The sequence below is a fragment of the Apus apus genome, chromosome 11 (genome assembly GCF_020740795.1).
Source record: "Apus apus isolate bApuApu2 chromosome 11, bApuApu2.pri.cur, whole genome shotgun sequence".
NCBI lineage: Eukaryota > Metazoa > Chordata > Aves > Apodiformes > Apodidae > Apus > Apus apus.
The window spans coordinates 1265947-1293136 of NC_067292.1; the positions used below are offsets into that span (position 1 = coordinate 1265947).

Consider the following 27190-nt stretch of genomic DNA (forward strand, 5'->3'; position numbering starts at 1 on the left):
ACATCACACTTCACTCGGCACGCGGCGCGCTGCACGTGTCACCTGGCACACGTCACCCAGCACATGGGACATGGCTGGGCCATGCTTGGCTCCTGCCACTGACCGGTGGTGGCACACAGTGACCCCGGGCTCTGCCTGTCCCCCTGCCCACCGGAGGGTCAGTGTTGGCGCCCACAGAGCACACAGTGCCACGGGGGGCAGTTGTTTTATTGGGGGGGGTCCCCCTGCATGGGGAGGGTTTGTCATGCAGCTGCTGTCAAACAAGGTCACAGTGACAGAGAAGCAGGAACTGAGGGGACCACGGGGACAGCAGGGATGGAGAGGGGTTGGTTGCAAGGCAAGGACCACCGGGACCAAGCAGTGCCCCAGCAGAGACCCCCGGGAGGACGGGGAGTCCTGCACTGGGACACCGGGGCTGGGCAGGTGGGAGGGGGGTGGGCAGCAAGACCATCCCCATGTCCCCAGCCAGGTGTCAGCTCCCAGTGCCATCTGCCTGGTGAGGGGGGGTCTGCAGCAGGACAGGGTCCCAGTGGGGACCCCCGGGGGATGTGGGCTTTGCGGGGGGGGTCATTGAGGCGAGGCGAGGTCGGGGTCGGGGGTGCGGGCCGGGGGGCAGCGGGGAGGGAAGGCCTTGTAGCTGTAGTACTCCACCACCTGCTTGGGGACCTCCGCCAGCACGCACTTGGCCAGGGCCGTCGGGGACGCCTGCGGGACGGGGGGACAGCGGGGACAGCGCCGGGGTGAGGCGGGGCAGGTGGCACCCGCCCCCCCCCCGAGGTGCGGGGCAGCACCCGCGGGACACGTGTCGCGATGCTCGGCGTTGCCATGGGGACCGGAGGGGAGAGGAAGGGACAGGAGAGGAGAACACCCAGTGCCCCGCTCACCTTCTTGAGTTGCCAGGAGGGGCAGGAAGGGGCATGAGAACCACCCGTGCCCAGCTCGTGTTCTTGAACTCCCGGAAAGGGACAAGAGGGGAATGGGAAGGAATGGGACGGGGCAGAAAGGGGTGGGAGGGGACGGGAGGATCCCCAGAGCCCCCACTCACGTTCTTGAAGTCCCGGAAGGGAACGAACTGGACGATGTCGCGCAGGACGGGCTCCCCCTTGGGGGAGCGCAGGACGCCGTCATCCCCGTCCAGGATCTGCATGTCGGTGAAGTCGGCGTTGCCCACCCCGACGATGATGATGGACATGGGCAGGTAGGAGGCGCGGACGATGGCCTCCCGCGTGTCCGCCATGTCCGTCACCACCCCGTCCGTCAGGATCAGCAGGATGAAGTATTGCTGGGGGGGAAGGATGCTCTGGAGGAGCTGGGCAAGGGCTTGGCTCCCACCTGGCAGCAGCCACAAGCGCCACGACTGTGCCAGGTCTCAGCCCGGCCCAGAGCCCACCCCCTGGGTCTGTACCGAAGCCTCCTTGGTCCTCTCCTCGTCGGCTGCCACGCGAGCCACCTTGGAGATGATGGGTGCCACGTTGGTGGGGCCATAGAGCTGGATTTTGGGCAGGCAGCTCTGGTAGGACTCCACAACACCCTGGATGCCTGTGGGGGGGATGCCAGGAGTGAGGGGGGCAGCACCTGGGGCTGGCACAGGGTGGGGGGCCATGGGACTGTCCCCACTGGCACTGGGCTCACCCTCACACTCGTCGTTGTCGGGGTTGAAGTTGATGGCGAAGTCATGAGAGACCTGGAGGGTGAGAGGGGAGGGGGCCACCAGTGCCCATCCACCCACCACAGCCCCTGGCACCGTGGGAGCCATAGCAAAGGGTGTCTGGAGGGATGGGTGTGTCTCTGAGGTCCCATGGGACCCCAGAGCCCCAGCCACCCCCTCACCTCATATTTGGGGGGGATCCTTGCGCCGAAGCCCAGAGCTGAGAACTTCTTATCACTGCAAGGGAAGAGGTGTGAGGGGCCATCACTGGGGGTGTCCTGGCCCTGGGGGACCTGCTGGAGCCACTGACCTGTCATAGTCCTGGCAGATCTCACCCACAGCAACCAGTGCCTTGAGGTACTCGTTGGGCTGGTAGGGGTTGATGTAGTGCAGGGAGCAGCTGTTCCGGGGGTCCCCGTTGGAGGCCGTGAAGTCGATGGCCACCTGGCAGCAGGTGGTGGCAGTGAGGGTCCCCAGGGCCAGCAGGGCCACCAGTGTGTCCCCACGAGGGTCAGGTGGTATCCCGGGATGCAGGATGTGCTGCTGTGCCCCCCAGCCCTGGGGACAGTGTGTGGCCCAGCACCAGAGCCCCTGCCCGCTGGGGGACACAGCTCACCGTGAAGTGAATCTGGCAGCCACCCATGATGTAGTCCAGGAAGGAGTAAACCCTGTGGATCTGCCAGAGGGACCCGTGTCAGCTCATCCTGCCCCACACCGACCCATGGCAGGACACGACACATCTTGGCATCTGGGGCTCACCTTCAGGTCCAGCAGCACCACAACCCCCGAGTTCTTGTAGTTGCGCTTCTTGATCTTGTACTTGGGGTTCACACAGTCCCACTGCACCTGCAGCACCAGGCACCCAGGCTGGCACCCCCATAGCCCCCAGCCCCATGTGTGATCCCATAACCCCACAGTCCCATAACCCTGCTGCCCAGACCCACCATCCCCTCCCCAAAGAGCTGAGAATGGCCCCAAAACCAGCAGATCTGTCTCCTGGAATGGGATCTGGTGACTGCACGGAGTGACCCCACAGCCTGTCCCCACACCCACCTTGTTCTCCCCCATGGCCTTCTGCATCTCCTCGAAGGTGGTGAAGAACTCCCCGATGAAGTCGTGTTTGCCCCGCGAGTCGTAGTCCCACACCACGCACTGCCATGGGGCACAGCTCAGCCCTGCTGGGCAGCACCCAGCTGGGGGGCCCCACACCCACGCCCCCCAACTGCACCCAGCCCTGACACCAACCCCGCCACCCTCCCTGGTGAGTTAGGGTCTCTGGTAGGTAGGGGTCCCTGAAGGGTTGGGAGCCCTGTTGGGCTGGAGTCTAGAGTGGGTTGTGGTCCCTGGTGGGCTGGGGTCTATGGTGGGTTGGGGTCCCCGGCAGGTTGAGGTCCCCAGCACACCACCCATGCAGGGCCATGGAATGTGGGTCCCCACTGCCCTTCCTCACCCTCAGCTTCCTCTTCTCCTCGCAGCTGCAGAGCGAGTTGAGGGAGACCTTGAAAGGCTCCCAGATGGGGCTGAGGTTGTTCTTCACCACCTGGGGGGCAAGGGGCTGAGCGGGGCCGGGCAGTGCCGGGGGGCCACGGCCAGGTCCTGCCAGGCTCACCTCGGTGCGGTACACCAGCTGCTCCCCACCGTCATCATCCACACGGTAGATCTCCAGGAAGGGATCTGACTTGCTGAAGAGGTCCTGGAGGAGGGAGGATGAGACAGAGCATGGAATCACAGCATCACAGACTGGTTCGGGTGGGAAGGAACCTTAAATATTACCTAGTCCACCTCCCTCCCATGGGCAGGGACACCTCCCACCAGCCCAGGTTGCTCCAAGCCCCATCCAACCTGCCCTTCAACACTGCCAGGGATGGGGCAGCCACAGCTTCTCTAGGCAACCTGGGCCAGTGTCTCACCACCCTCACAATGAAGAATTTCCTCCTCATGTCTCACCTAAACTACCCTCTTCCAGTTTTAATCCATCCCCCCTTGTCCTCTCCCTCCCTGCCCTTGTCCAAAGTCCCTCCCCAGCTTTCCTGGAGCCCCTTCAGCCACTGGAAGGTGCTCTCAGGTCTCCCTGGAGCCTTCCCTTCTCCAGGCTGAACACCCCAACTCTCTCAGCCTGTCTTCATAGGAGAGAGCACATCATCTGCCCTGCCCACCCTGCCCTTGGCACCCATCTCACCTTGTCATCCAGCTTCTTGGCCCGGAAGGCAAGCTCCACGTAGCCGTTGTTGCCCGAGATCTCCTCCGAGATGACCTGCCAGGAGAGGTAGCCACGGGGGGCTCAGCACCCTGCACAGCTTTGTCCCCCTGAGCAAGCAGGACTATGCCCTGGGAGGGAACAAGGTGACAGGCACCCTCCCTGGTATGGCAGGGACCCCCCCATGGTGGCCAGGAGACATCAGTGGGAACCCTGAGCCCTCCCCACCCCCAGAAGCCTGGGGGCAGTGGGATGACAGCTAGGACAAGGGGAGGGTCACTGGGGACTGACACCCATGTGCCCCAGCCCAGTGTCTCCTATTCCAGCTCAGTGCCACCCGCATGTCGCAGCTCCTGGCCCTCCCAGCACCCCAATCCAGTGCCATCTGTGTGCCCCAGCCTGGTGCCGCCCACATGCCCCACTCAGTGCCACAGCACCAACTCAGCTGTGTGCCACCCACATCTTCCAGCTTGGTGTCACCCCAAGGTCCAGGCTTGCTGCCAGCCATGCACTGCAGATTGGTGCCACCCCCGTGCCCCAGCCTGGTGCATGTCGGGCCACTCACTGTGATGGTGGACTTGCCCGCGAACTTCCCGTACTTGAGGAACAGCGGCTTCGTCACCCGCTTCTGTGCCACGATCTGCAAAAGCCGGAGGTCAGGGAGGGTCTGGTGAGCATCCCCGGGACAGGGCCACAGTGACCCCGGGACTGGGGCTCACCTGCCCCACGGTGCACTCCATGCCCCCCAGGAAGTCATCATCGTGCGTGCCCAGGCCGGCGTGGCCGTGGCTGTCGTACACCTCGAACCGCAGCTTCTGCACCTCCTCGAAGTAGTAATCAACCGTGAAGATCTTGGCGAAGACGGGGTTGAGGTTGCTCTTGATGACCTCGCTGCGATCCACCTGCACGGCAGGAGCTGGGCTGGGGGGCACGGGGAGGGAGCCTGGCTCCGGGATGGACCTGGGGCCAGGGGAGCTGCCCAGTACTGTGGGATGCCAGAGCTCAGCAGGGCCAGGCATGGGGATGCAGAGACATGGGGATACAGGGACACAGGGATGCAGGGATGTGGGACACGCTGCCTCCAGAGCTTGGGGCAAACCCCACGGTTATCCTGAGGGGACACTTTGGCTCTGGCACACAGTTTGCCCCAGCTACCATCAGAGCAATGGGCCGGTACCTGGGACAAGCCCCCGCAGTCCCACCCAGGGCTGGCCAAGGACACGAGCCACTGGCCAGTGTCCGCTGGCCACCACGGCCCTGGCAGCAGCGGGTGCTCAGCATCTCCCGGCCGCGCTGGCAGCCGAAAGCGGCTCCCGGAGCCTCCCCCGCAGCCCGTCCCTGCCAGCGTTGACTCAACGGGACACATCGTGGCCAGGGCACCCTGCCAGCCCCCCAGCCCACCCGGCAGCACCTGCCCAGCCTGCACCACCGTGTGCCCCCACCCCACGCGGCAGCGGGCACTGCCAGCCCCACAGCCTCAGCCTCGCCGGGGACAGCCCCTGCCAGCACGAACGGGGCCGTGTCAGCTCACAGAGCCAGGGCAGTGGCTTCTGCCACCATCTCTGCTGGGCTGAGGTGGCCCAGGAGGGGACCGTGTGCCTCTTGGGTCTGGCTCGGGCACTGCTCGGCAGGCTGGGGCACACGGAGGTACCGCTGGCACAGCCCGGGAGCCGCAGCTGGCACAGGAGCCCTCGCCGCCCGCCCTGGCGCCGGTTCCAGCTCACGGAGTCGGTGACACGCCGAGGGATTTAGCGCTAAATCTGCCGGCTGAGCAGCGGGGATCAGCGAGCGCTGAGGCTGCCGGCGCCAGCACCGAGCTGAGCCGGGCGGGAGGGATGGGAAGGACCCAGCGCCAGCCCCGCAGAGTTGTGCTGGAGTCTGGCACCACGGGCACCCCCTTCCCTGGCCCTGCCAGAGCCCCGGGAGACTCAGGTATTTGCACTGTCCCCACACTGCCGACTGTCCCACAGCGCCCTGCCAGCCCTGCTCCTCTGCACCTTGCAAGCAGCATCCTCTGTGTACACCCTGCACCTTGCACCCTGCTCTGCACCTTGCACCCCATTCTGCACCCTCTGCTGCACCTTGTACCCTGCTCTGTATCATCTGCACCTTGCACCCCACACCCCATTCTGCAGTGTCTTCTATACTTTGCACCCTGCTCTCCACCCTCTCCTCCTGCGCCCTGCACTCTGCTCTGCACCCTGCAACCCCATCCTCCATCCTCCACCCTCCCCTGACCCTGCTCCCTGCTCTGCACCATACCCTGCACCCTCTGCAGCATCTCCTACCCCATCTCTGACCCTGGGGGCATAACAGCCACCCTGGGGCTGATTCTGCCCCCATCCCAGAGATACAAGCCCCACGCCCAGCCCCCCACACCCAGCCCCATCCCCTCCTGGGTGACAGCCTGCACCTGCCCCGCCGTGGCCGGTGCCAGAGGTGCCCCCCACTCTCCTACCTCCATCCACTGGCCCTGGGACTGCATCAGCAGCAGGACACAGGGGTCTGACTTGTTGAGGGTGTCGCGGTCCAGGAGGTGTTTGCAGCTCACCCGCAGCTCCACCTTGGCCAGGACAGCCAGTGGGGCCTGGGCGCAGGGCTCGGGCTCGCCCATGGTGGCTGCGCTGGCCAGGAGGGATGGGGGGCAGGCAGCCCCGTGGGTGAAGGGCATGTGGAGGGAGTGGGGTGGCAGGGGTGGGGGGACCACTGCCTTGGGTGCCGTCAAGGAGCCGAGCAGGTGCCTGTCATGCCCAGGACACGTCACCCTGCAGAGCCAGCTGTGGGGATGGAGAGGCGGTGGAAAATGGTGGGATGCTCCGGCGGGTGGAGGGCACCCTGAGGACCTTGCTCTGAGGTGGGGTGGCTTGTTCCACTCTTGATGGCTCTGCAAGGTGTCAAAGCACAGTGGGGTGAGCCACAGCTGGGTCATCCCTCCTGATGCTGCCTGAGTGCCCCCGTGTGCCAACCAGCCACATGGGCAACCAGGGGTCCCATGGCACCAGGGCAGGATGAGTCCCACAGAGAAGGAGCACTCAGATGGGGCTGAAGTGGAGCAGGGGCTGCACCAGCAGCCTTGGGCCCCCACCCAGGGATGCCCCTCCCAGGGCTGGGGAGCAGAAATCACCTGCCCAGGTAAAGCTTGCTGGGGAGGGCAGCAGGGACACCAGGTCCTTGTCTGTGCCACTAGGAGATAGTGGCAGTGCTGGCCATGTCCTGCTGCCTTGGGCAGGGCTGGTGCCATCCCAGGGTGACAAGGAGGGTTTCTCCCATGCTGGGGACAGAGGCCACCCTGCACCCAGATGCTGGTGAGACTCAGCTGAGTGACACCACAGCACCAGGATGTCAAGGGGCTCAGCCAGCCCCAGCCCCAGGATCTGTCCTCCCAGGTGCAGCCCCTGGGGGCTGCCCAGCTGGGGCAGGGGCTGAGCATCCTTCGGCCCCCAGTGTGCCCAGCCCGGCCAGGAGCTGCCATCACACAGCCAAAGTTTCCCTGTGAAGCCACACATGGCACGGACCCTCCCCAGCACATGGCTCAGGTGCCCCAGCTCTGGTGGGCATCATCCCCCTCCCCAGGGATGGCAGGCACCCCTTGTCTTGTCCTGGTGGAGGGAGCCACCAGTCCCAACCTGCCCACCCACCCTGCTCACCTGGGTGCTGGTGGCCCAGGCTCGATGTGTGGCTGGGCTGAGGTCTGGGTCGGTGTGCCAGCCCGAGCTGCCGCCGCTGCCACCTCCACACAACTGACTCAAGCTGCAATTCGGGAGTGAAGCCCTAAGAGGGAGATGAAAAGCTCCGTTAACTGCCTCGCTGCCGGCACCGCAGCAGAGCCCGTCGGTGGGCACCAGGGCTAAGTGGGGGTCCCTGGGGACCCTGGCACTGTTGGCAGGTGATCCCACTCCACGTGAGTCCATAGGGACGCAGTCCCAGCTCTCAGTGCTCCACAGCTCCTCACCCTCCCCAGCTGCTCCCCATGGGGTGGCCAAGCCCCATCCCGGCCCCAGCCAACCCCCCAGCACCAGGACAGGGCACCCCAAAACTGCTGGTGCCCTCTCCGTGTGCCAGAGCACCCAGACCTGCACCCCACACCTGCAGAGCCCCCTGTGCCCCGTCCCTCACTGGGGCTGTCCTGACACCCCCCACCCCAGCATCACCCCAGCACTGCGGTGCTGTCAGCTCGGCTCTATGAAAGATGATGTAATTAGCCCATATTTGGAGGGATTAAAATGCAGATCGGGCTAATGAGCGGCAGGGCAGCGGTGCAGGGCCCTGGGCTTTGGGAGCTAATCCCCTGCCTGCCTGGCAGAAATAGGCCACGTTCCAGCCCCCCTCCTCCAGCAGCCCCCGGCAGGGGCAGGAGGCAGCTGACCCACGGCAGGACGCTGGATCCCGCTGTGCGACACGGTCCCGGCACGGGCTGGGGCAGCAGGGCCGGGATGAGCAGCCTGCCCTGGCAGCTCTTGCCCCGGCCTTTAGGCAAAGTGGGGCTCACCCAGCCCGGCACCTGCCCCTGCGCCCTCCCCACTCGCCCCTCCCTGACCTCCTGCTAATGAAGACAAACGACTCCATCACCCGGCACGGGGGAGCCGCGGCGCAGCCATCCTGCAGCACCGCCCAGAAGTGATGAGCCAGCGCAGGGGCTGCGGGAGCGGCTCCTCCGAGCGGGACGGACCCGCCAGCGCTGCCCCGAGCCGGGGGGACCTGCTAGTGCTGCCCCACGACCCCCGTCAGCCCCTGTCCAGGGGCAGCAGAGCCCGGGAACCCACCCCAAGAACCACGAGGATGGGCCAGAGCCTCCCAGGCCCTCCTCCAGGGCTGGGCTCCTCTTCTATGCCGTGAAGGGATTTCTGTGAACAAAAGGCTTAAAAGGTGCACATGGTGGTACCCCATGATCTTAAAAGGACTTTTCCAACCTAAACAATAATATGAACAACACCAGGGGCTGAACCGAAGCCAAGGGCAGGGTGACAGGGTGACAGTCCAGCAGCAGGACTCTGCCCCACCCAGCAGGTGCTGGGGACACAGCTGGTTCCCCCCTGCACCCCTCCAAAACCAGGGGCAGGGCTGGAGCCCAGATATGGGGCCTGTGTCCCACCAAACACGGAGGGCTCTGGGCCAGGGCCAAGCACCCACGGGTGACACCCACCACAGACCAGCTTTCACAGCAGAACCAACCACGCTGCCTCACCCGGCACCACGCGCAGAGGTGTGGGAACCATTAAACCTGAAATAACGGCATAGAAACGAGCTGGGTGGGAAGCAGACAAAGCCTGGCAGGGAGAGGATATCCCAAAAAAACCCCTCGGCTGGCAGCCTAGCAGCAGAGGCCTCCCCAAAGGGAGATGCACAAGGCTGAGGTGGTTGTTCCACTCTCCTCCAGGGGATCTGGAACCTCTACCCACAGGGAACGACATTTCCCACGTCCCTCCACGTGCCACCATCACCAACCCACACCAGCACCCGTGGTGTGCTCAGGGCAGGAGTCCCACCTGCTGGCCCTAAAAAGACAGCACACTCATATTCCAACACGGTTTTTTTATTGGCAGTTCTGGGGAGAACAGTTCATTTCTTCTTCTCTATATCCTGCTCTGCTGCCTCTTTGGCCCGCTTGGCGCGGATGCCGAAGAGCCGGGCGTTGGCGCGGGCCATGCGCAGGCTGGCAAAGGCTTTGAAGTTCTTCTCATCTTCTGAGATAACACGGGCCTTCTCCCGCTTGAAAACCTGTGGGAGAGAGCGCCAGAGAGGCAGCTGCACATCAGAGGCTCCCGGAACAGGCTCTATCCAAGGCTTAACGCAATTAATCTGGAAACATTGTTCCCAGGCTGCTGCTAAAAGAGCCCAGATGCCACCTACAGGCCCTGCCCTTATCGCTGCTCCACCAGCCACCTCGTTCCAACCCGCTCCTCGTTCGCCCGCGCGCGTCAGCACCGGAGCGGAACGTACCCAGGGGAAAAACAAGCACAACGTGTGACCCGAGTCAGGTTGGTGGCACTATCAGCAGCACCTCTTGGAAGCAGGAGGGACAAACGGTGACTACACACCCTGCTCAGGCTGTCACTGCCAGCACATGTACCTCAGCATCCCCCAGATTCCACAGGGGGATGAGCGCCCTCCACGGCAGGAGTGGACACACCACCCTGGAGGGGACAGTGCTGAGCACAAACAGGTGCTGGAGATGCTCCTCAGGAGCAGGATTCAGGCAGTTTGGGGGTCACTGCACAGGTTCCCCCCCTGGCCACCCCTGGAGAATGGATGTAGCCATGCTTCTCTGTCATTTTGGGCAGAAGTGGGACATACACATTCCCATCCAACAAATCTTGACCTGAACCCCTAACACTTGGGCCTGGAGCTCTCCAGACCTAGAAAGACAGCCCGTGATGTAAGGACTTCCTCAGCTGACAATAGCTGAGCAAAGCTCCAAGAAAGCAGGTCACAGTCCGCTCTGCAATGCCGAGGAACCAAACAGATCCTGGCAAAAGGACAAGCTTGACCTGCTCCTGCTTTTCTCTGATGGAGGATGGGAAGTGCCTGGAGACAGCAAAGAGCTGCAGAACAGAATCCTCCCCATGAAGTTTAAGTCTCAGTAAGTCACAGAGAAGGGGATTCAGTCACACTTACGTTCTTGATGGGCATGATGGGTCCAGTCAGCTGTGTCGCCATCTTGAGCTCCTCAGCCTGCGTCACAAGAGGACAAAACACGTTAATTAAAAAACTCCATATTTGAAACTCCTCAGGCTGGTACCTCAGCTATGGTTCTGACTGGAGATGCAACTCTGACTGCTGAAGACTTGAGCATTTCAGCTCTGCAACTACAGGAGCACCTGGCAACCCCATGTGCATCTCACCCCACCTTGCATCCACATCCCACCTTTCCCCTGGCTCTCCATCAGCCTGGAGCCAGCTAGGGGAGCAGCAGCTCCTCAGGAGACCGGGAAAAACCCTGGCCATTTTTAGTTTGATACCCAGGTTTTTCCTCAGCAATCCCTCGGGCTAATCCCAGCTTCTTGTGGGAGCACAGCACTGCACAGGGATGATGACGCAGTTTGATTTTAGATAGTCCAAGTAAACAAATTTGAAGCAGTATTCAATAAATCTAAAGCAGTAATTCCAGGAGTATCCATACGTGCTGACACAGAAGCTCAAGGCCCAGGTGTGATGGGCTCTGCTGTGGTGAAGCAGGTCAGAGCCAACACTCTCCAGAGGGCAGCCTGAGCAACCAGCCCACTTCCCGACCCACCCCACCCCATGGGAAGGATGGATTCCCCACCAGCAGAGCCCAGGGCAGACAAGGAAAGCCAACTGTGCTCTGGATCTTAGGAAAGTCTTAACAAAAAGCCTTTTTGTGTGTCAGCAGCCATAGCCTTCTCAGACACATCCTGCACTGAACCACTGCACTGCAGTCAGACCTCACCTTCCTCACCCTGTCCATGCAGCAACCACCACGACAGACACTCCAGATGGACTGTCCAGCCCTTCTGACAAAATAGCCTCATGAACTAAGACTCACTAGTTGGGCAATGATCAAAGCTCCACCAAAGAAACCTCCTGAAGATCCTAGCCTCAAATCTGAGCTGCACTTTCAGCAGCACAGCCAAAAGCCTGCCCAAAGCATTCCTGTAACCAGGAGATCCCATGGAAGGTGATGTGAGCAGGCCCAACCTCAGCCATCCCTACAAACGTGCACAGGAAGCACGAGAGAGGGGCTGCTCCCCTGGGAGGGGGTCACGCCACAAAGAGCCCGACCAGACACAGCCCCCATGAAACATCTCTACAGTACTCACAGAGCTGTCTCCCTTCTTGGGCATGGCTGGCTTCCTCGGGAAGAGGATGAGCTTGGAGCGATATTCCTTCAGCCTCTGCACGTTGGCTTGCAGGGACTCCGTGGACTTGTTGCGCCGCCGCGGATCCACGGAGATTCCAATGGTCCGGGCAAACTTCTTGTTGATGCCAGCAAGCTGAGGAGAGAGCAGAGTGTGAGGAGCCAACAGCCCCCAGTGCTGCTGTGCCAGGAGCTGCTCATCCCCTAGCTTAGCTCCAGAGCCTGGAGAGGCTCAGCTCCCCGGACATGCTGGGCCACCCAGGGTGTCCTGGTGAACACACTTTAATGCTTTAAACGTTCCACGGAACAGACAGGAATTTTTGCAGATGGATTTTCTCAGGAGAGCAAAGTGCAACCCCTGAGCAATGATGAGCAGGACATTTAAACCATGACATCCATGGGACCAATGTATCAAGTTGCACACGGGTAACTGCTCCACCGAGTGCTGGGAGCTCCATTAAAGAATAATTTTGTGTAATGCTCCTAAACATGAAACAGCCTCATTTTCTGCTTAAAGACAAACATCTGCACAGCATTTACTATTCCACCATTGCCCAAAAAACCCAAGAAAAATAATTAAGCATTTGGCATCCAGAAGAACAGTTTTATGGCTTCAATGCACCCGTTTCACTGATATAAATGTTTTAATTAGACACCCAACAACACACAAGAGATGCCCGTGGACACCAGCTGCCAGCCAGCCCTGTCTGCTCCTGCCCACTGTGGAGATCTGCAGTGGGGCCCTGCAAACCCCCACAGTCCAGCTTTGAACAGCTCAGCACACCTGGGAAGGTCATGGACACCCATTCCCTGAAGCAAGGGAGGGCACCCAACACTTCCCATGGACTGCCAGCTATTCCATGACAAACACCGCCCTGCCAGGCTGCGTTGAGCAGTTCCCTCTCCTGCACCACATCCCCTCCTCCTCCCAGAAAGGAGCTGAGCAGTTTGCTTGGTCCAAAACACAAGAAGGTTCATGTTGGGTCAAGTTTTTAGGATTAGAAGAAATGTGTTTCACCAAAAAAAAAAAAAAAACCAAACAAAAAAACCAGACCCACAAGAATTATAGAACCCCAGACTGGTTTGGGTCGGAAGGGACCTTAAAGATCATCTAGATCAAACCCTCCTGCACGGGCAGGGACACCTCCCACCAGCCCAGGCTGCTCCAAGCCCCATCCAACCTGTCCTGTAACAATTCCAGGAATAGGGCATTAAAAATAATTTAATGGCAAAGCTAGGAATTATTCTTGTTAGCCCCAAAGATGTCTAGGAAATTTAATTAAGGCTATTCTAGAATCCAATTTTAATGGAATCTTGGTGACAGTCTGACTAGACAGACGCTGCATTTTCACAGCAACCCCTCCCTCCCACGTGCACTGCTGCATCCCTGCCCCACACGTGCCAGGAACACAAGGCAAGACTTGGTGTCCCCTGTGCTCCAGCACCACCAGACGCGTCCCCAGCAGAGCCAGCAGTGACACCTCAGGGAGCCACGTTGTCTACACAGACCAGGACAAAACCAAGCTCAGAGCAGGAGCTGGTTGTGCTGGCCGGGCTCAGCTCCCCGTGCTCACCTTAAGCTCCTCCAGGCTGAAGCCTCTGCCAGCACGAACTTTTTTGTGGTACCGGATGGTCGGGCACCGCACTATGGGCCGGATGGGCCCGGCCACGGGGCGGGGAGCGATGCGCCGAGCCTTGGCCTGGCGGGCCTTCCTCCTGGAACGGGACGGGACAGCGATCAGACACCGCGGCTGCGCCGCGCCCGGGGGCCCCTCTGCCACGGGGGGTCTGCTCCGGCCCAGCCGCAGCCATCAGACACTCAGGGTTCAGGGGAATCATCAAGGACGTGCAGCGATTCCGGAGATGTCTCATCACTTGACTGCGGCTGGAACGGCGCGACCCCGGCCCCGGCCAGGAACGGCAGCCAAGGAAGAGGCGGCCCTGGAGCCGCGGCCGGGGCGGGCGGGCACTCACCGGCGGATCTTGCGGGCGGGCTGGTTGAACCATGTGGCCACGCGGCGCTGCCAGTCCTTGTGGAAGTGCGGCTTCAGGATCATGCCATTGCGGCTGGGCGCCATGGCTGCTGCGGCCTGCGGACACGGACGGGGCTAAGGCAGGAGCCGGGGGAGCGCGGCCCGCGCCCCGGGGCCGGCACCGGCCCCTGCCCAGGCCGGGCCCGCCAGCGCCCCCTCCGCCCCCCGGCCCGGCCCGGAGCGCGGCCCGGCGGGCGGATGGAGCCCGATGGAGCCCGATGGAGCCCGCGGGCCGCGGCAGGGCCCGGACTCACCTCCCGCCACGGCAAATGGCCGACCGGAAAAGGAAGCGGCGGCGCGGGGGGGGCCGGAAGCGCGGCACGGCAGCCAATGGGCAGCGGCGCGCGCCGAGGGGGCGGTGCCGGGAGCTTCACCGCGCCCGCAGCAAAGATGGCGGCGGCTTAAAGGGCCCGCGCACCGCGAGCGGGGCGAGGGGCGGGGGACGGCCCCACGCGCAGGGCTGGGTCAGCCACGAGCAGCGGCCCCTTCCATAAACCACATCGTGCCCTGGGCTGGGCTCACAGCGAGCGGGAGCGGATGGACGCGGGGCAGGGGGACCCGGTCCCGAGGGTCCTGCAGGGCCCCGGCCGCGCCAGCAGCCAGACCCGTGACCGGGGGGAGAGGGGCTCGTCCTGCCCTGCCCCACAGCCACAATAAGCTCCTACCTGCCACAACCCACCCACCTCTTGACACGCGTGACAACCACAGGCACAGGAGGAGCAGTTTATTCCAGGCAGGTCTGTTTTCTGGTTTCTATTTGATGTCCCGCAGTGCAGATGACCACAGGTTACAGCAGAGTCGCACCAGAACCAAGGCAGGAGCCTCACGGGGTCTCCCCAGGCCGGCAGGGACAAGCCTGCCCCCCGTGTGTCCCAGCCCGCAGCGAGGGGCACCTCACCAGGACTCCACACCCTCTGCCCCCCTCAAGAACACCTACACTGCTCTGGTGCACAAGAAATCTTTCGCCAGATTAGACTTACCCAACTCATCACTACTGGCCCTGCTGAGAATCAGTTTCAGAATCCTAAGGAGTTTCTCCTTCCTGCAGGGAGAAGCTGGTTAGAAGAGCCAACGCAGCCATCCCTTCAGTTCTGGGCACCAGCAGCAGATTCCCAGGCAAAGGCCTGTGTCCAAAAGAAGCCTCTAGAGCTCTCCTGGTCCATGTCAGGAGTGGGCTTCACACTGGTCTCAGCCGTGGCTCTTCCTCCTCCTCGTGGTTTGGTGGCTGCTGGGGCATTTCTTCATCTCTTGAGTCTTGCTTGTCCCTCTCTGCTTGCAGCCAGCTCTGAGGAGCTATCATTTTCTTTGGCCCATAGGGTGGAGGCCCAATCAAAGCTTCAATGTCATCGTAATTTATCACTTCTTTCTCCAGGAGGGCATCAGACAGCTAGAAAGAGTAAACAAGGCACAGTGAGGTACAGGAATCTGATGACAGCCCCTGGACTGCTCTGAACTCCCCCTGCCAGCTCAGCTCCCAACATCTGGACACAGCAGCCCAGGAGGGGCAGATCCTTGGCTGCCACACCATGGATGGGGTGACCCAAAAGCCTGCAGGAGTCAGGACAAGGTTCTCCAGGCTGCCAGGACCTTTCACAAGAATGTTTTTAGCCAGGAATACCGAGAATGACCAGAAGCAATTAAGCCAGCTCTAGGGGATGGTTTGGGAACTCCAGGGGCAAGCAGAGAAGCGCCCTTCCTGCCACTGCACGTGTGACCCTGCCCCTCTGAGATGCCCAAGTGGCAGCAAAGGAGGGCAGAGGCAGACACACACCCCTCCCCGGTACACACAGGGCTAACAGAGCTGTCTGCTCCTGCAGGCACGGGCTGAAGGTCATCACAAGTTCCTCTCCAGAAGAGGGGAATTGTCTGGCCCCTCCACCACGCTGGAGCAGCGGGTGGCTGCCCCGCACCGAACGGCTCAGCCCCGCTGACAAGATGTGACACACTAGCCTGGCAACTGTAACACTCACTCTCTGGAGATACTTTGGCTTAACTTAAAAGTTTTTCCGAGAGGAGCCTCCAGCAAACATCTGTCTGTTGTTAAACGAGAGCGTCAGCACAGAGGAGGAGGCCTGCAGAGAGGAGACCCCCGAGCTGCGCCTGCCCTGGGAGCACAGTCCTGGGGACAGGGCTGGGGTCTGGCCAACAGCAGGGGGTCCCAGCAGCTCTGCCTGCCTCTGTAGGCACACGAGGCCTGCAGCTGGGCAGCTGGAGGGGCTATTCTTGTTTGTTTAAAATGATTTTAAGAGGAGGATTGGTTTATTTGCAAGACCTGCAACACTGAGTTGACTCCTGGTCGTTTGGGATGTTATGGACCAGACTGCTGAAGGAAAGCTCAGGTAGATGCACAGGGTGCTGCAAGCCAAGGCTGGCTCAGAGCTCCTGGCAGAGGTGGGGACACACCCCTCCCTGCGCCTCCTCCTTATCCCAGGGGACATGCAGTGAAGTCACTTGTTAAAAACACAAAGCCCCAGCACTCCCACTCCAAGGCTTTCTACGACCACAGAGACTCGCCAGAGCCAACTCAGCGCACAGAAAGTAACAAGGGAAAAACCACCAGATACAAAAACAAACAAAACCCCACCCAGCTCCCCAGCTCCAACTGACCTTTTGCAGCTTGTCCCGGTTCTCCAGTAAGAGATTTTCTGTGCGCCTGTAAGCCTGAGCCACCAGGACTTTGGCTTCCTAGAGGACAGCAACAAGAAGAGATATTTGGAGCTCAGGTGGGAACAAATATGACATGGATAAACAAGGAGAGCTCAGAGGGATGGAATCTGCACACTGAGCCAGGCAGAAAGTGGTTCCCACCAACCGAGTGTACTGATAAGCTGTTTGAAAAAAAGCCAGAGGACTCATGATAAGAAGCAGTGAAGTGCATGAGGACAACACTTCAGCAGGGTCCCAGCTGATGGGAAACACAGTCCAGTGAAGGAGGCCATCCAGAAGGAAAAGGTGCAGCTCAGCACAAACCCCAGGGAAGCACAACCACAGCACTTCTGAAACAGTTTTTCATTTCCAGCTATCTAACTATTCCACTAAGTCAGTGTTTTTTTTGCAGCAAGGAAGCCTAGTTTCCTGTCAGGACAGGCCAACACTTCCCAGTCAGTCTGAGCCACCTGCCTGGTTAGATAGGCCCCCTGATCTAGGAAGTGAAGACATTTGAACAGTGCAACTGAGACTTTAAGACACAGGTTTCTTGTAACCTGAGCACTGCACAGCCACACCTAGATAAACATGGGACTCCTGAGAGCCTGGAGACAAATACTTGTGTATCTATTTGTCCACAGTTTCACAACAATCCCCTAGACTCCCCAGATTATTCCTTTTCCCACAAAGCATTTCTCCCTCTCTCCAAAAGTCACATTGGCACCTCCTGTCTCCCAGAGGCTCCCCAGGGTCTTGCCCACACTGGCACCACCGCAGTTTTATGCACTGCAGCATATTTTACAGCCACTTGCTACAGCTTCAGGGGGCACACACTGGGCTGAACTCGCAGCTGGATGAGATTCTGCCTGTTCTGGAGGCCTCGCTCACAGTCCCAGCACACGGTGACAGAGCAGGGAAGTGCTCAGTTGCTGAAGTTCACTGCTTCGTGGCTCAGAGAAACATGCAGACTGACTGGGGGAAGAACAAAAAGGAGCAGGAAACCACAGTGGCCTTACATGGTCCATTATTTGCTGCAGTCCCTGGCTGAAAGGGCGCCGACCGATTCCTGGGGCACTCTCCAGGTCTGGGAAGGAGAGCTGCCCGATGCTGGGCACCATCCCGTACTGCTTCACCATGGAGTAGGCTATCTTGGTCACCTTCTTCAGGTCATCCTGAGCTCCTGGGCAGGGGAGAGAGACACAATGCTTGCCAGCTCTGACCTGAGTGCAGGAGGAGCACATCCTGCACAAACACTCATCCCACTAGTTGAGAGACCCACAGGAGCCCCGAGGTCTTTACCCACCGATGGACCTTCCCACACACAACAGTGAGAGAACCTTCTGGTAGCTCATTCCTGTGCCACTGCCTGCTGCTATCATCCCATTTGGATGGAACTAGTCGGAAACTCTAGGCCCCCCCATAAACCAAAAATTCTTACTGGGTAACTGTATCTGTGGCCTCAGGCTTTGGGATAAGTCTACAACAACACGGAGGCAACCAACAGTGAGACCTCCATGCTCACAAATGCAAGCCCAAGATCAAAACACACAGTTGGACATTTCTCCTTCTCAGGGTAGGAAACTTCTGCTGCTCAGGTCACCTTGGACAGAACAAGTGCAAAAATTCAGGCTCCCTGAACACAATCTCCACCTGCCCATGCCTGGCTCCTCACCTGTGGTGACTTTGTTAAAGGTGATGGCCTCAGCCACTCTGCCCCCCAGAGCCATGCACATCCTCTCCAGCAGCTGCTCCTTGGTGAAGAGGTACTGCTCTCTGGGAAGGATCTGAGCAAATCCCAGTGCTGCGTTAGTCCGAGGGGCTATGGACACCTGGAACACAGAGCAGCTCCCTCAGGTCAGAGGACAAGAGAGGTCCCAGCTGCCTCAGCTGAGGTAGCACAGGAACAGAAACAGGCCTGCATTCCCAGTGGAATCTGCTGTAAGCTGTGGGGCAGGGTGAGCTACAGAGACACAGCCAAGGACTGTAGCCTGTCACCATTCCTGTACCCCAGGCTCTGCCTGCACAGCTGCACACAGACACTTGCTGCTCAAGAAATGAAAAGTAAACTGCCCTCAACAGCAAGCCAGAGAAATCCTGAGATTTGGGCGTTGCCTCGGAAGGTCTGAGCCAGAGGTCACTTTACTGAGTTCCAGAATCACTGACACTACCTGGGGAATGATAGGTTGTCTTCAGAAAAATAAGAACCATTCCCCCCACCCACTAAATGAGAGTAATTAACAACAGTTCAGCTTGTACAATAGGTCATTCAGAGTGAATTTTCTGATGGTGTTGAGCCAAGGAGCTGTTGCCCTTGTCATTTCCACTCTCTGTGTCAAGGCTTTTTGAGGAGAAGTCCATGGAAGAGCACACACCCCAGGGTGCCAAAGGGAGGCCTTTCCCTACAGAGAAGGGCCTCAGGCAGACAAGCTCCCAAGCATGTCCATCTGAAAACCACATCTCTCTCCATCAGTATCAGAGCAGCTCCTGCAAGGCCTGCAACATACTGGCAAGGCCTGGCAGGGACAGAGCAGGGACACACAGAGCAGAGCCCTGCCCCTCGAGGGGGGACACGAACCCAGCAGCAGGAGACTCAGCTGCTCCAAGCAGCTCTACAGTTGGCTTTTCACTGCAAGGCTTCTCCTATAGCTGGTTAATCAGCTCTGCACCACCACTGTCATTAATGGAGCCCGATCAGGGATTTCACCACAGGGTATTTGCCCTTTATTTTGCTGCAGTATTCCCAGCTCCAAGCTCAGAGGCTGGGATCACACAGCCAAATTCAACATAAATACTACAAAACAATCAGTGCATCTTGGGCAGGGGAACCCCAAAGGACCCTCTTCCCACCCAGTGACAGCTTCATCCCTCAGGCAGCTGCTGGTGGTGGAGTTACCTTCATCACAGCCTCCGTGTGCTCCAGCAGCCAGCCCACCAAGGCGTGACCCGACTCGTGGAACGCCACAACCTTCCTCTCCTCTGGTGACAAGATCTTATTTCTTTTGGCAGTGCCTACAGGAACACAGAGAAGGATCTGATGAGATAGCTGGCACAGATGTAACCAGCAGGGCAGAGTCCTGTGCAGCTGGGGGCACAAGGTAGCACAGGCTGTGGCTGAACAGCCAACAAGCTTCACCTCAAACCCTGTCTCGGGACAGGCAGTGAAAGCCCTGCAGTTCCGTGCTGTGGAAAGTGCTCTCTGTCCCTCCAGCAGAAAGCAATCCATGCTTGGGTTGCATGAAAACACTGGCAGAAACTTCTCCCCCCTTCTCCTTACAACAGACTTAATCATTAGACAAATAATTTAACATCAGATGAGGCCACAGCTCTAGAAAGAACAGTTCTGCTCTCCTCAAGCTCTGCCAAAGGCACATTACGTTGTATCTCTGCCCAGGGAGAGATCTGCAGCAACTTCCTCTGCCATTTGCAAAAACAACCTGACAAAACCCAAACCAGAGACTAGCTAGGATATGATACTCATTTTGCTGTATGGTCTTTCAGTCCCTTAGGCACAACATGAGAAGTAAGATGCTGTACTCTAAGAGAGAGGTCCCAGTTGGGACTGTTGTGCACTAGGAGTGTTCAAATCAGCAAAAGACCAAGAGTATATAAAACAATCTTCCTCCAAGACTGTGGAAGTGTCTCTGATTACACGTTGCATGCTCCATGTGGGCTTACTCCCAGGCTCCAGAGAACTAGCAAATTAAGCCGTAACTCACACTTAACACATCCTCCAAAAAGGTGATTTTTTTGAAAGTCTCTGTTTGCCAACCCAGTAATCTCTAACGCAGAGCAAGTCCAATTAGGATTTAAACCACAAAACAAAGTGCTGAATGGAAGTAAAACTTCTAGTCCATAGAGCAGATGTTAACTACAGAACACAGTGCATCTCAAGCACTCATTATAGCTCTGCATGCTGAAGGCAAAAAGGTACCAGTGCTTTAAAGCTGATTTGTCTGCAGAGTGCCAGGAGCAGCAGGGGGTAGAGCAGGCAGAGTCAAGAGCTGCATCACACCAAGCTTGCTTCACATCTTGGAAAACAATATTCTATTAACATTAATTTTTAAACAAAGTCAAGAGCTTTATTAAACAAGGAAACAGCAAAATTAGCGTGGCAGATCTTGTAAAATTACTGCTCAGGGACCCTGAAAACAACTGTGCCCTGCAAGGCATGATGGTGATGGAACAGCAGATTACTTGGGATAGCCTTGATTTTCATCAGTCCCTCACCCTGCCGTGAGCAGCATGTGCATCTGCCTGTGTCTGCAAGAAAGATGTGTCTGTGTATGTATGTGTATATACATACACACACTCTGGAAGCAAGCCTGTCAGCCCACCAAGGAGGGAGGGACTGCACCCCTCACAACAGCACACAGGGGTTACTTCTTCCCCTACACAAAGAAACCTCCAGGCAGGAAGGGGCTCTGAAGGCCTGTACTTACCACATTTAAGAGACAAACAACCCAGAAACAACTCTGGTGCATCTTTGCTGGCCTTACACTGTACACAGACCCCACCAAGAAAACAGGCTCCACTACATCTTCTGAGGACAACCCCTAAATGCCTCTGTGCACTCAGCAGGTTTCCTCCCTCCCTCCCAGGAGACCTGACTTATTGACTGCTTTCTGTTCCCAAACTGAAAACACAATGGGAACTACCACAGAGAGAAGTTCTTACTCCTCCCTTACAGCAACACAAAGCTTTAAGGCTGACAGGGCCTCTGGACTTGCAAAGCTCTCCTTTGATTCCACACCACTCTTATTAAAACCAGAAGCTTATAATGGAAAGCACAGTCGTATCTTCTTTCTTTCAAGAAAAGCTTTTATAGCAACTGAAATGCTCTCTGGATTGTGAAACCCAGGAGCATTCCTGTCACATGGCAAGGGTACATTTCACACACAGGCCTGGAGGGTTGTTTGGGGCCCTTTAGATTTACTCTACAAAAAAATAGCCAGGTCCTGCTAAGAGGAAAGAATCTTATTAAGCAACAAAAAGCCTTTACAGCCTCCTACAGGCCACAGAGCCTGAATGAGGCCACTCAGCTTGTCTGCAGTGCAACTGCTGAGGCCTGTGCCCTGCAATGCCCCCTGTTAATCCCAGAGAGCTACACATCCCCTGTGGCCTCACCTGCTTTTTGCCTCATCTCCCAAGTCTGAGGAGCTCAGGCCAGGGAGCAATTCAGAGAGAAAAGCCAAGGGAATCTCTACAGGGTGGGTGCTTTCTATCCTGCAGATGGGAAAATAAAGCACATCTTTGCTCCACTGATGAGGACTTCTGTGTCACAACTGGGAGCAGTCTGGGCTTTGTGCCAGCGTGCCCACAGTTTCCCAAAGCACTCCACGGGTTTGTTTTTAAGAGGCAGGTGAAACCATCAGGAACTTTCTCAAAAGCCTTCTCATCAATGAGGAATTGTTTAGGCTTTTTCTGAAGGAGCAAACCCTCAAGATTGAATTCCAGGATCAGGAAAGAACTGATCCAGTACAAACATCCTGTTCCACACACTCTGCTATGAGCAGAGCATGCCAGTCTGTGTGCCTAGGCCCACCCTGGCACGACTCTGGGAGCTGTGAGGGTCTGACTGTGAAAACCACAGCCTGGCTGCAGGGCAGCTCAGACCCAAACCCACCACATCTGAATCCTTCAGGTGAAGTCAAGAGTTCTGGGAAGTTTTGTGTTTTTTTTTCCTCTAATACACTGCTGCAGGGTAATCTCCAGAGGTTCCTCTGCTGGCAATCACACAGGGAAAGGCCGACAGGATGTTCCCAGAGAGAGAACAGTACTCTACTGTCTTTCAGTGGATTCTGCCAATTCATCAAAGCTTTGGCTCTGAAGCCAAAAAAGAAAAATCTCTAATTTCTTGCTGCTGAGGATGCGAAGCCCATTTGCTATTCATGTGTATGTAGCAGGTGTCCTGAGCAAGAAAAACCCAGAGATACTTCCACTCTTTTTCTTTTTAAAAACAACAACAAAACCCAACCATTTTAAACTGAAAAAAAGCCATACAAATTTGAGTTCCCCTCTTTACTTTTTGCTACTGGCATCCTGCCTGAGCTATGGGTCCGGGCTGCCTGCAGATTCAGGAGGATAGATCCATCTGGGGTCTTATTTGGGGAACTGTGACTCTGGCATCTAAGCCCTTCAGGGCAGAGCACAGGCAGGATCCCTCTGTCTTCCTGGAATGTAACCTGCTCACTCAAGCCTTCTCTCCAGAGCCTGACACAGACTGAGACAACAAGAGAACTGGGTCACTCACCAGCAATGACTCTTTCCACAGCATACTCGAAGTTGGAAGTATCGATGGATTTGTGACCTTCTCTGGCAGCATGAAGAGCAGCTTCATTACATATATTTGCTATGTCAGCTCCTGCAGGCAAGAGTTGAACAAGAATGGCACTGGATTTGTTATCTGACAGATTTCAAGGGGCAGAAGAGGCAAGAACAAACCTGGAGAAGGACCTAAGGAAGTCAAATAGCCTGCATGACTTTGTTCCTTGGGAACAGAGAGCAGACCCAGTCTGTGGTGTTTATGTTGGATTGGAACAATACAGCTGCCTTGGCTCTGGAGGCTGGGCTGCCACACACAGGCCAGAGCTCAGCCATCAATAATGCCCAGGCTGAAGCCAAGCTGGCTCTCAGCAGCAGGGGATGCCGGGGCAGCCTGAGTTGGCACGGGCTGCTGCACTGTTCACAGAGCAACCAAAAACCTCAGTGCTGAAGAGCAGGAACATCTGTTCTGAGTTTGTGTGGGTGGGTGATGGTGGCGGGGGGCTGCTGAAAGAAGTCACGGAGAGGCAGTGTGCTGGGGCCTGTTAGAGGGGAAGCCCAGAAAGGATACTGCAGGAACTCCAGATAAACAGGAACTCTGGAGCCCCTTGCTCAGCACTCTTTCAAACTCCCAGGGACCTACCGGGGAAACTGGCTCAATGCAGGAGCCAGAACTGTCCCAGTTTGTACTCTGACCAAAGGAATTGCTATCCATTCCTCCTACCACTTTCCTGGTAACATGCATCAACTTAAGAGTCTTTCCCCTGAAGTGTAACATCTGATCATCTCCTCAACAGGCTGGACAGGACTGTGAGCACTGGTTCCCTCCCTTAGGAATTAGGAGCCCAGGCATTATAAAAGTATATTTTCCCTACCTCCATACCCTGCTAGTCACAGAAGATTGAAAATAGCCATGAACAATTGTTCATCACAGCTCCACTCAGCAGGGAGCTGGTCAGGTTCCCACTATTGCCGTAGAGATGGAAAAGGTTTCAAGAAAAAAGCCCTTTATACCAAAATACCCTGTTTGAACTAAGCAATCAAAAAGCTCCAGGCTGAACTGCAAAACTGGAGCAGGAGCAGGCAGAGCAGCCCCTCAGGGGCAGAGCATGTCCTACCACTGAAGCCTGGAGTCAGTTCAGCAAGGTGCTGAGAGTAGAAGCTGGCATCTTGGATCAGTTTGAGCCCCTTCAGGTGCTGCTCGAAGATCTCTCTTCTCTCCTGCAAAAAACACAGAACACCTGAGCCCAGCAAGGCAGCAGCTCCCAGGCTAGGGAGGAGCAGCCCTGGCAGCAGGGACGGGGCCATTGCCAGCAGAGGGCAGGGCTGTCCTGACAGCGGTTAGTGCTCCAGGAGCCCTGATCAACACCCAGCTCTCAAATTCAGAACAGATGTATGGAGGCCTACCGTGAGTCACTGCTTTCTCTCTCAGGGCCACTCTCCCCTCCCAACTTTCACTCTGATCTGTCTTGACTTCTCTCTTACCATAAAAGCACCGGCAGGAAGGAGCTCCGACTGCCTCTACCTGCTCCCTCACACCCTGCAAAGGCCAACCCGAACTGCCAGCTCCACAGACTGCAACCATTTCCCAGACGGAGGTGGGGGAGCTGCCGGCTGGCAAGGAGCCAGGGAGTGACTCATTCCACTGGTCCAGGAGATCCTGATTAAAACAATGGGCTCTCTTGCCAGGGTTTTTCCCCTTCCTCCTTCAGGGCAGCTGCACAGTTCATGCTTCCGGTGCCAGATTGTATCAGGCATTTAAGGTATTTTAACTGAAAACTATGAGGATGCCAGTAAAGCACAGATGGGAGAAGAAGAGCTTGTGCTGCCAGAGCAGGCAGATCCTCACTGCAGCTGAGCCTGTTCCCAAAACTCTGCCACCAATGTCAACACGGCGGTCACGGAAGACTCCCAGTAAATGGATTTAAAAAGCATTCAAGAGAAAGTCACTGAACAGGCTGCCTAAAGGAAAATGAGGAGCCTTACAAGGATAGTGAGGACAATAAACCTAAAGAACAAATGGTGCTCAAGGCACATGACAATTTAAATTCACACAAGACAACTTGCCAATTAGGTGGTTCCCAATTTCCTGGAGAGAAGACACAAACATAGTTCTGCATGGCAAAGAGAACTTCACAGGAGAATTCACTGCCAAAGCTCATACCAGAGCAGAGGGACTTAAAACCAGTGAATTGTCCTTTCAGAGAATCAAGCAACTGCATTAGCATTGTCAAATCCTTGATTTAGAGCACAGAAGTGAGAATAAAGGCAAACAGAAGCTTGCCTCCCTATTGTCTTTGAGCTCAGCCTTTGCCAGGCCAGAGAATCACTAGCAGGGACTGGGACACCTTGGTCATTAGCATTAAATGAGGACAGGGCAGTAGGTGGGATATACCTGGAGTGTAGGAAGATCAATAAAGATGTGCCTGTCGAGCCTCCCAGGCCTCATCAAGGCATTATCCAAGACATCAGCACGGTTGGTGGAAGCCAGCACTATGACATGGTCTGCAGTTCCCATTCCTGCAGGAAAACAAGCAAAACCAAAGGTGAAGGTTCTCATCACTACAGATACTGCATTGCAAGGACACAAAGAGATGGGGCAGGGCAGGATGTGCAGAATGTCTTGCAGGGCTTTATCTCAAAGCCAGAGGGTGTTCACTGCATCCTTTGGGGCAGTTGAGAAAGTGTCCTCTTCAGCTAGGACAGGAAAGAACCTCCCGAGTCACCCAGGTCAGTCTCTGGTCATCACAGATACTCTGAAATTCCCTTTTCATTTATTTTTGCTTTCATTTTAAGGTTTGGCTTAAAGTATTTTTTATCCTTCCTTTTGCCACATTTAGCATTTGCTCCAAGTAGAAAGGAGAATGGAATGAGTTAAAGATGTCTTCCTATCCCCCCAGGCTTAAGTCAATTTCTTCTCCTGTAGCTCCAGGTTGTACAAACAAGGTTTACTGGCTGAAACAGCCTTTCCTTCTCAAATATTTCTGTGGAAAGCCCTTTCAGCTTACATTTACTTTTAGCCTTCAGTCACAGATAGGCCACCATGATCACCAGGGGAGGGAAAGGCTTTCTTCTGACCAGCTCAGGTTAATGCAGAAAGGGAAGAGGTAGCCTGGCCACCCAGCAAGGGGCATGTTACAGCATGGTTTGAATCTTGGCTCACTTGTCTTCTCCCACTCAGAAGGCACCCAGGCATACTGCAGACCAGTGCAAAGACCAACCCTGCAGAACCCAAACCACAGACACCTAGACAGACAGAAAACACAGCCAAACAGCTCTGCAGTGATCATTAGCATACAGTAGCTCAAGCCACAGTCAGAGGTTTTGTCTCCAGGTCTTAATGATGGTGGGAGCATCAGGATTTACAGGCTTCAGGAGAGTAGCCTGCAGTATGGAGGCATCAAAGGCAGCCAGGGCTTCCTGGGGAAGCCAGAGCACTGGCAGCTGGAGCAGGGCAGAACGGGGCAGGCAGTTGTGCTGCTTGGGTGGGGAGCCAGAGATCATGTTGAATCACTGAACCACACTGCTTATTTATTACATTCCCCCAGGTGCCCCCAGGCCCCTGGGTATGAGTCACCTGCTTACAGCAGATTGGACAGCCCTGGCACACAGCAGCCTTCCCAGGGAAAGGACGCCTTGGTCCCATGTGCTTCCCTCCCTGCCAAGTCACACGCTGCAGAGGCAGCTTCACGCACGTACACGGGGTGAGTTTCAGCTCCCCCCAGCTCCTCCAGAAGAGCTGCTGCCAAATGTGTCAGCACACACGAGCTCAGCAGGGAGATTAAGGTTACAGGTAACTCAGAAGGCTGGCTCTGTCAGCTTGTGCTGTAGCAGACCTCAGCCCTTCCTCCCTGCAGGATGCTGTCTCAATAAGCTCCTGGAGAGGATGAAGCTGGCCATCCTTCAGGCGTGTGTTACACTGCACTTTGGAGTGTGATCAATAAGCAGCCCTGCAGGCACTCAGGGGATAGCAAGCTTCATTCACACGGCAGGATTAGATGGTACAGCACATTATCTGCTTTGCAGCTGGGAAAACTCTCTTAAAATAGGTCTGACTATTAGAGCAAATATAAAAAAAAACAGAACCACTGACAGCAGCTTCCTCCTCCCATCAGCTTCTGCCCCACTTGCTCTCAAGCCTGCATCCCTGTGGTGCAAAACGCTGCTCTGAGAAATCAACTGCTGCAGCTTCCGACTCCCGTGGCTGTTCCCAGTGCACTGTCACCTGGCACCTCACAGGAAAGAGCAGCCATAGGGACAGCCTACAAAACAACACCTCAGTCAGATCAACAAATAAAAAATAAAGCTTTGAAAATCTAGCCTGAAGAGAGCCTTTGTATCTACAATGTTTACAAATGAAGCTGCTTCAAAAAGGGAAGGGAAAAGAGGGTCCACTTGAACTGGCAAGTGCTCTGCTCCCCACTGACACAGAGCAGGTTATTTCAGTGGGCATCTCATCTGCATTGTTACACTGTGGAATTCTCCAGCCACCTGTTCAAAAGCCTTCTGGATCTCATCTGTGAACAGCATCATCAAAACAGGGCTGCCTTTGTGAGGGAAGCCTCGAGGTCAGAAACGTGCCTACAGCA

General features: G+C 56.9%; 3 protein-coding genes and 1 non-coding gene across 4 annotated transcripts in view; all 4 read right to left on the bottom strand.

Moving 5' to 3' along the window:
* Positions 1–201: 201 nt before the first annotated feature.
* CPNE7 (copine 7) lies at positions 202–7584 on the bottom strand. Its single transcript, XM_051629758.1, has 16 exons — positions 7493–7584; positions 6304–6729; positions 4565–4747; positions 4411–4485; positions 3828–3902; positions 3258–3341; positions 3099–3188; positions 2702–2800; positions 2408–2494; positions 2265–2324; positions 1959–2092; positions 1831–1885; positions 1633–1684; positions 1406–1539; positions 1046–1282; positions 202–705 (listed from the first exon to the last, which is right to left on the bottom strand). Exons 2-16 carry the CDS (start codon positions 6514–6516, stop codon positions 568–570), a joined length of 1716 nt encoding a protein of 571 aa, XP_051485718.1. The 5' UTR covers positions 6517–6729; positions 7493–7584; the 3' UTR covers positions 202–567.
* Positions 7585–9362: 1778 nt separating this feature from the next.
* On the bottom strand, positions 9363–14048 carry RPL13 (ribosomal protein L13). The gene is made up of 6 exons (XM_051629752.1): positions 13949–14048; positions 13636–13751; positions 13236–13377; positions 11624–11797; positions 10461–10517; positions 9363–9563 (listed from the first exon to the last, which is right to left on the bottom strand). Exons 2-6 carry the CDS (start codon positions 13737–13739, stop codon positions 9405–9407), a joined length of 636 nt encoding a protein of 211 aa, XP_051485712.1. The 5' UTR covers positions 13740–13751; positions 13949–14048; the 3' UTR covers positions 9363–9404.
* Positions 13458–13535, bottom strand: LOC127389435 (small nucleolar RNA MBII-202). Its single transcript, XR_007890636.1, has one exon. It is a non-coding gene; the product is annotated as a small nucleolar RNA MBII-202 (small nucleolar RNA).
* A 355-nt stretch (positions 14049–14403) lies between the features above and the next one.
* The window catches only part of SPG7 (SPG7 matrix AAA peptidase subunit, paraplegin), a 29020-nt gene continuing 16233 nt past the window's right edge, over positions 14404–27190 (bottom strand). Inside the window, exons 10-17 of the mRNA XM_051629708.1 lie at positions 24997–25121; positions 23720–23822; positions 22591–22701; positions 19234–19349; positions 18013–18169; positions 17357–17520; positions 16302–16379; positions 14404–15081 (exon numbers count right to left, since the gene is read on the bottom strand). Of these exons, the coding sequence (XP_051485668.1) occupies positions 14872–15081; positions 16302–16379; positions 17357–17520; positions 18013–18169; positions 19234–19349; positions 22591–22701; positions 23720–23822; positions 24997–25121 (1064 nt within the window). The 3' untranslated portion in view covers positions 14404–14871. The remainder of the gene's footprint in view (positions 15082–16301; positions 16380–17356; positions 17521–18012; positions 18170–19233; positions 19350–22590; positions 22702–23719; positions 23823–24996; positions 25122–27190) is intronic.

Coding starts and splice junctions, on each gene's coding strand:
- CPNE7 (XM_051629758.1), bottom strand. CDS start 6,516: ATGCCCTTCACCCACGGGGCTGCCTGCCCCCCATCCCTCCTGGCCAGC. Junction 2,801..3,098: donor AGGAGAAGAGGAAGCTGAGG/GTGAGGAAGGGC, acceptor GCCCCATGGCAG/TGCGTGGTGTGGGACTACGA. Junction 2,093..2,264: donor GCTGCCAGATTCACTTCACG/GTGAGCTGTGTC, acceptor ACCTGCTGCCAG/GTGGCCATCGACTTCACGGC.
- RPL13 (XM_051629752.1), bottom strand. CDS start 13,739: ATGGCGCCCAGCCGCAATGGCATGATCCTGAAGCCGCACTTCCACAAG. Junction 13,378..13,635: donor CCCGCCCGCAAGATCCGCCG/GTGAGTGCCCGC, acceptor GTCCCGTTCCAG/GAGGAAGGCCCGCCAGGCCA. Junction 10,518..11,623: donor CCAAGAAGGGAGACAGCTCT/GTGAGTACTGTA, acceptor CTTGTGACGCAG/GCTGAGGAGCTCAAGATGGC.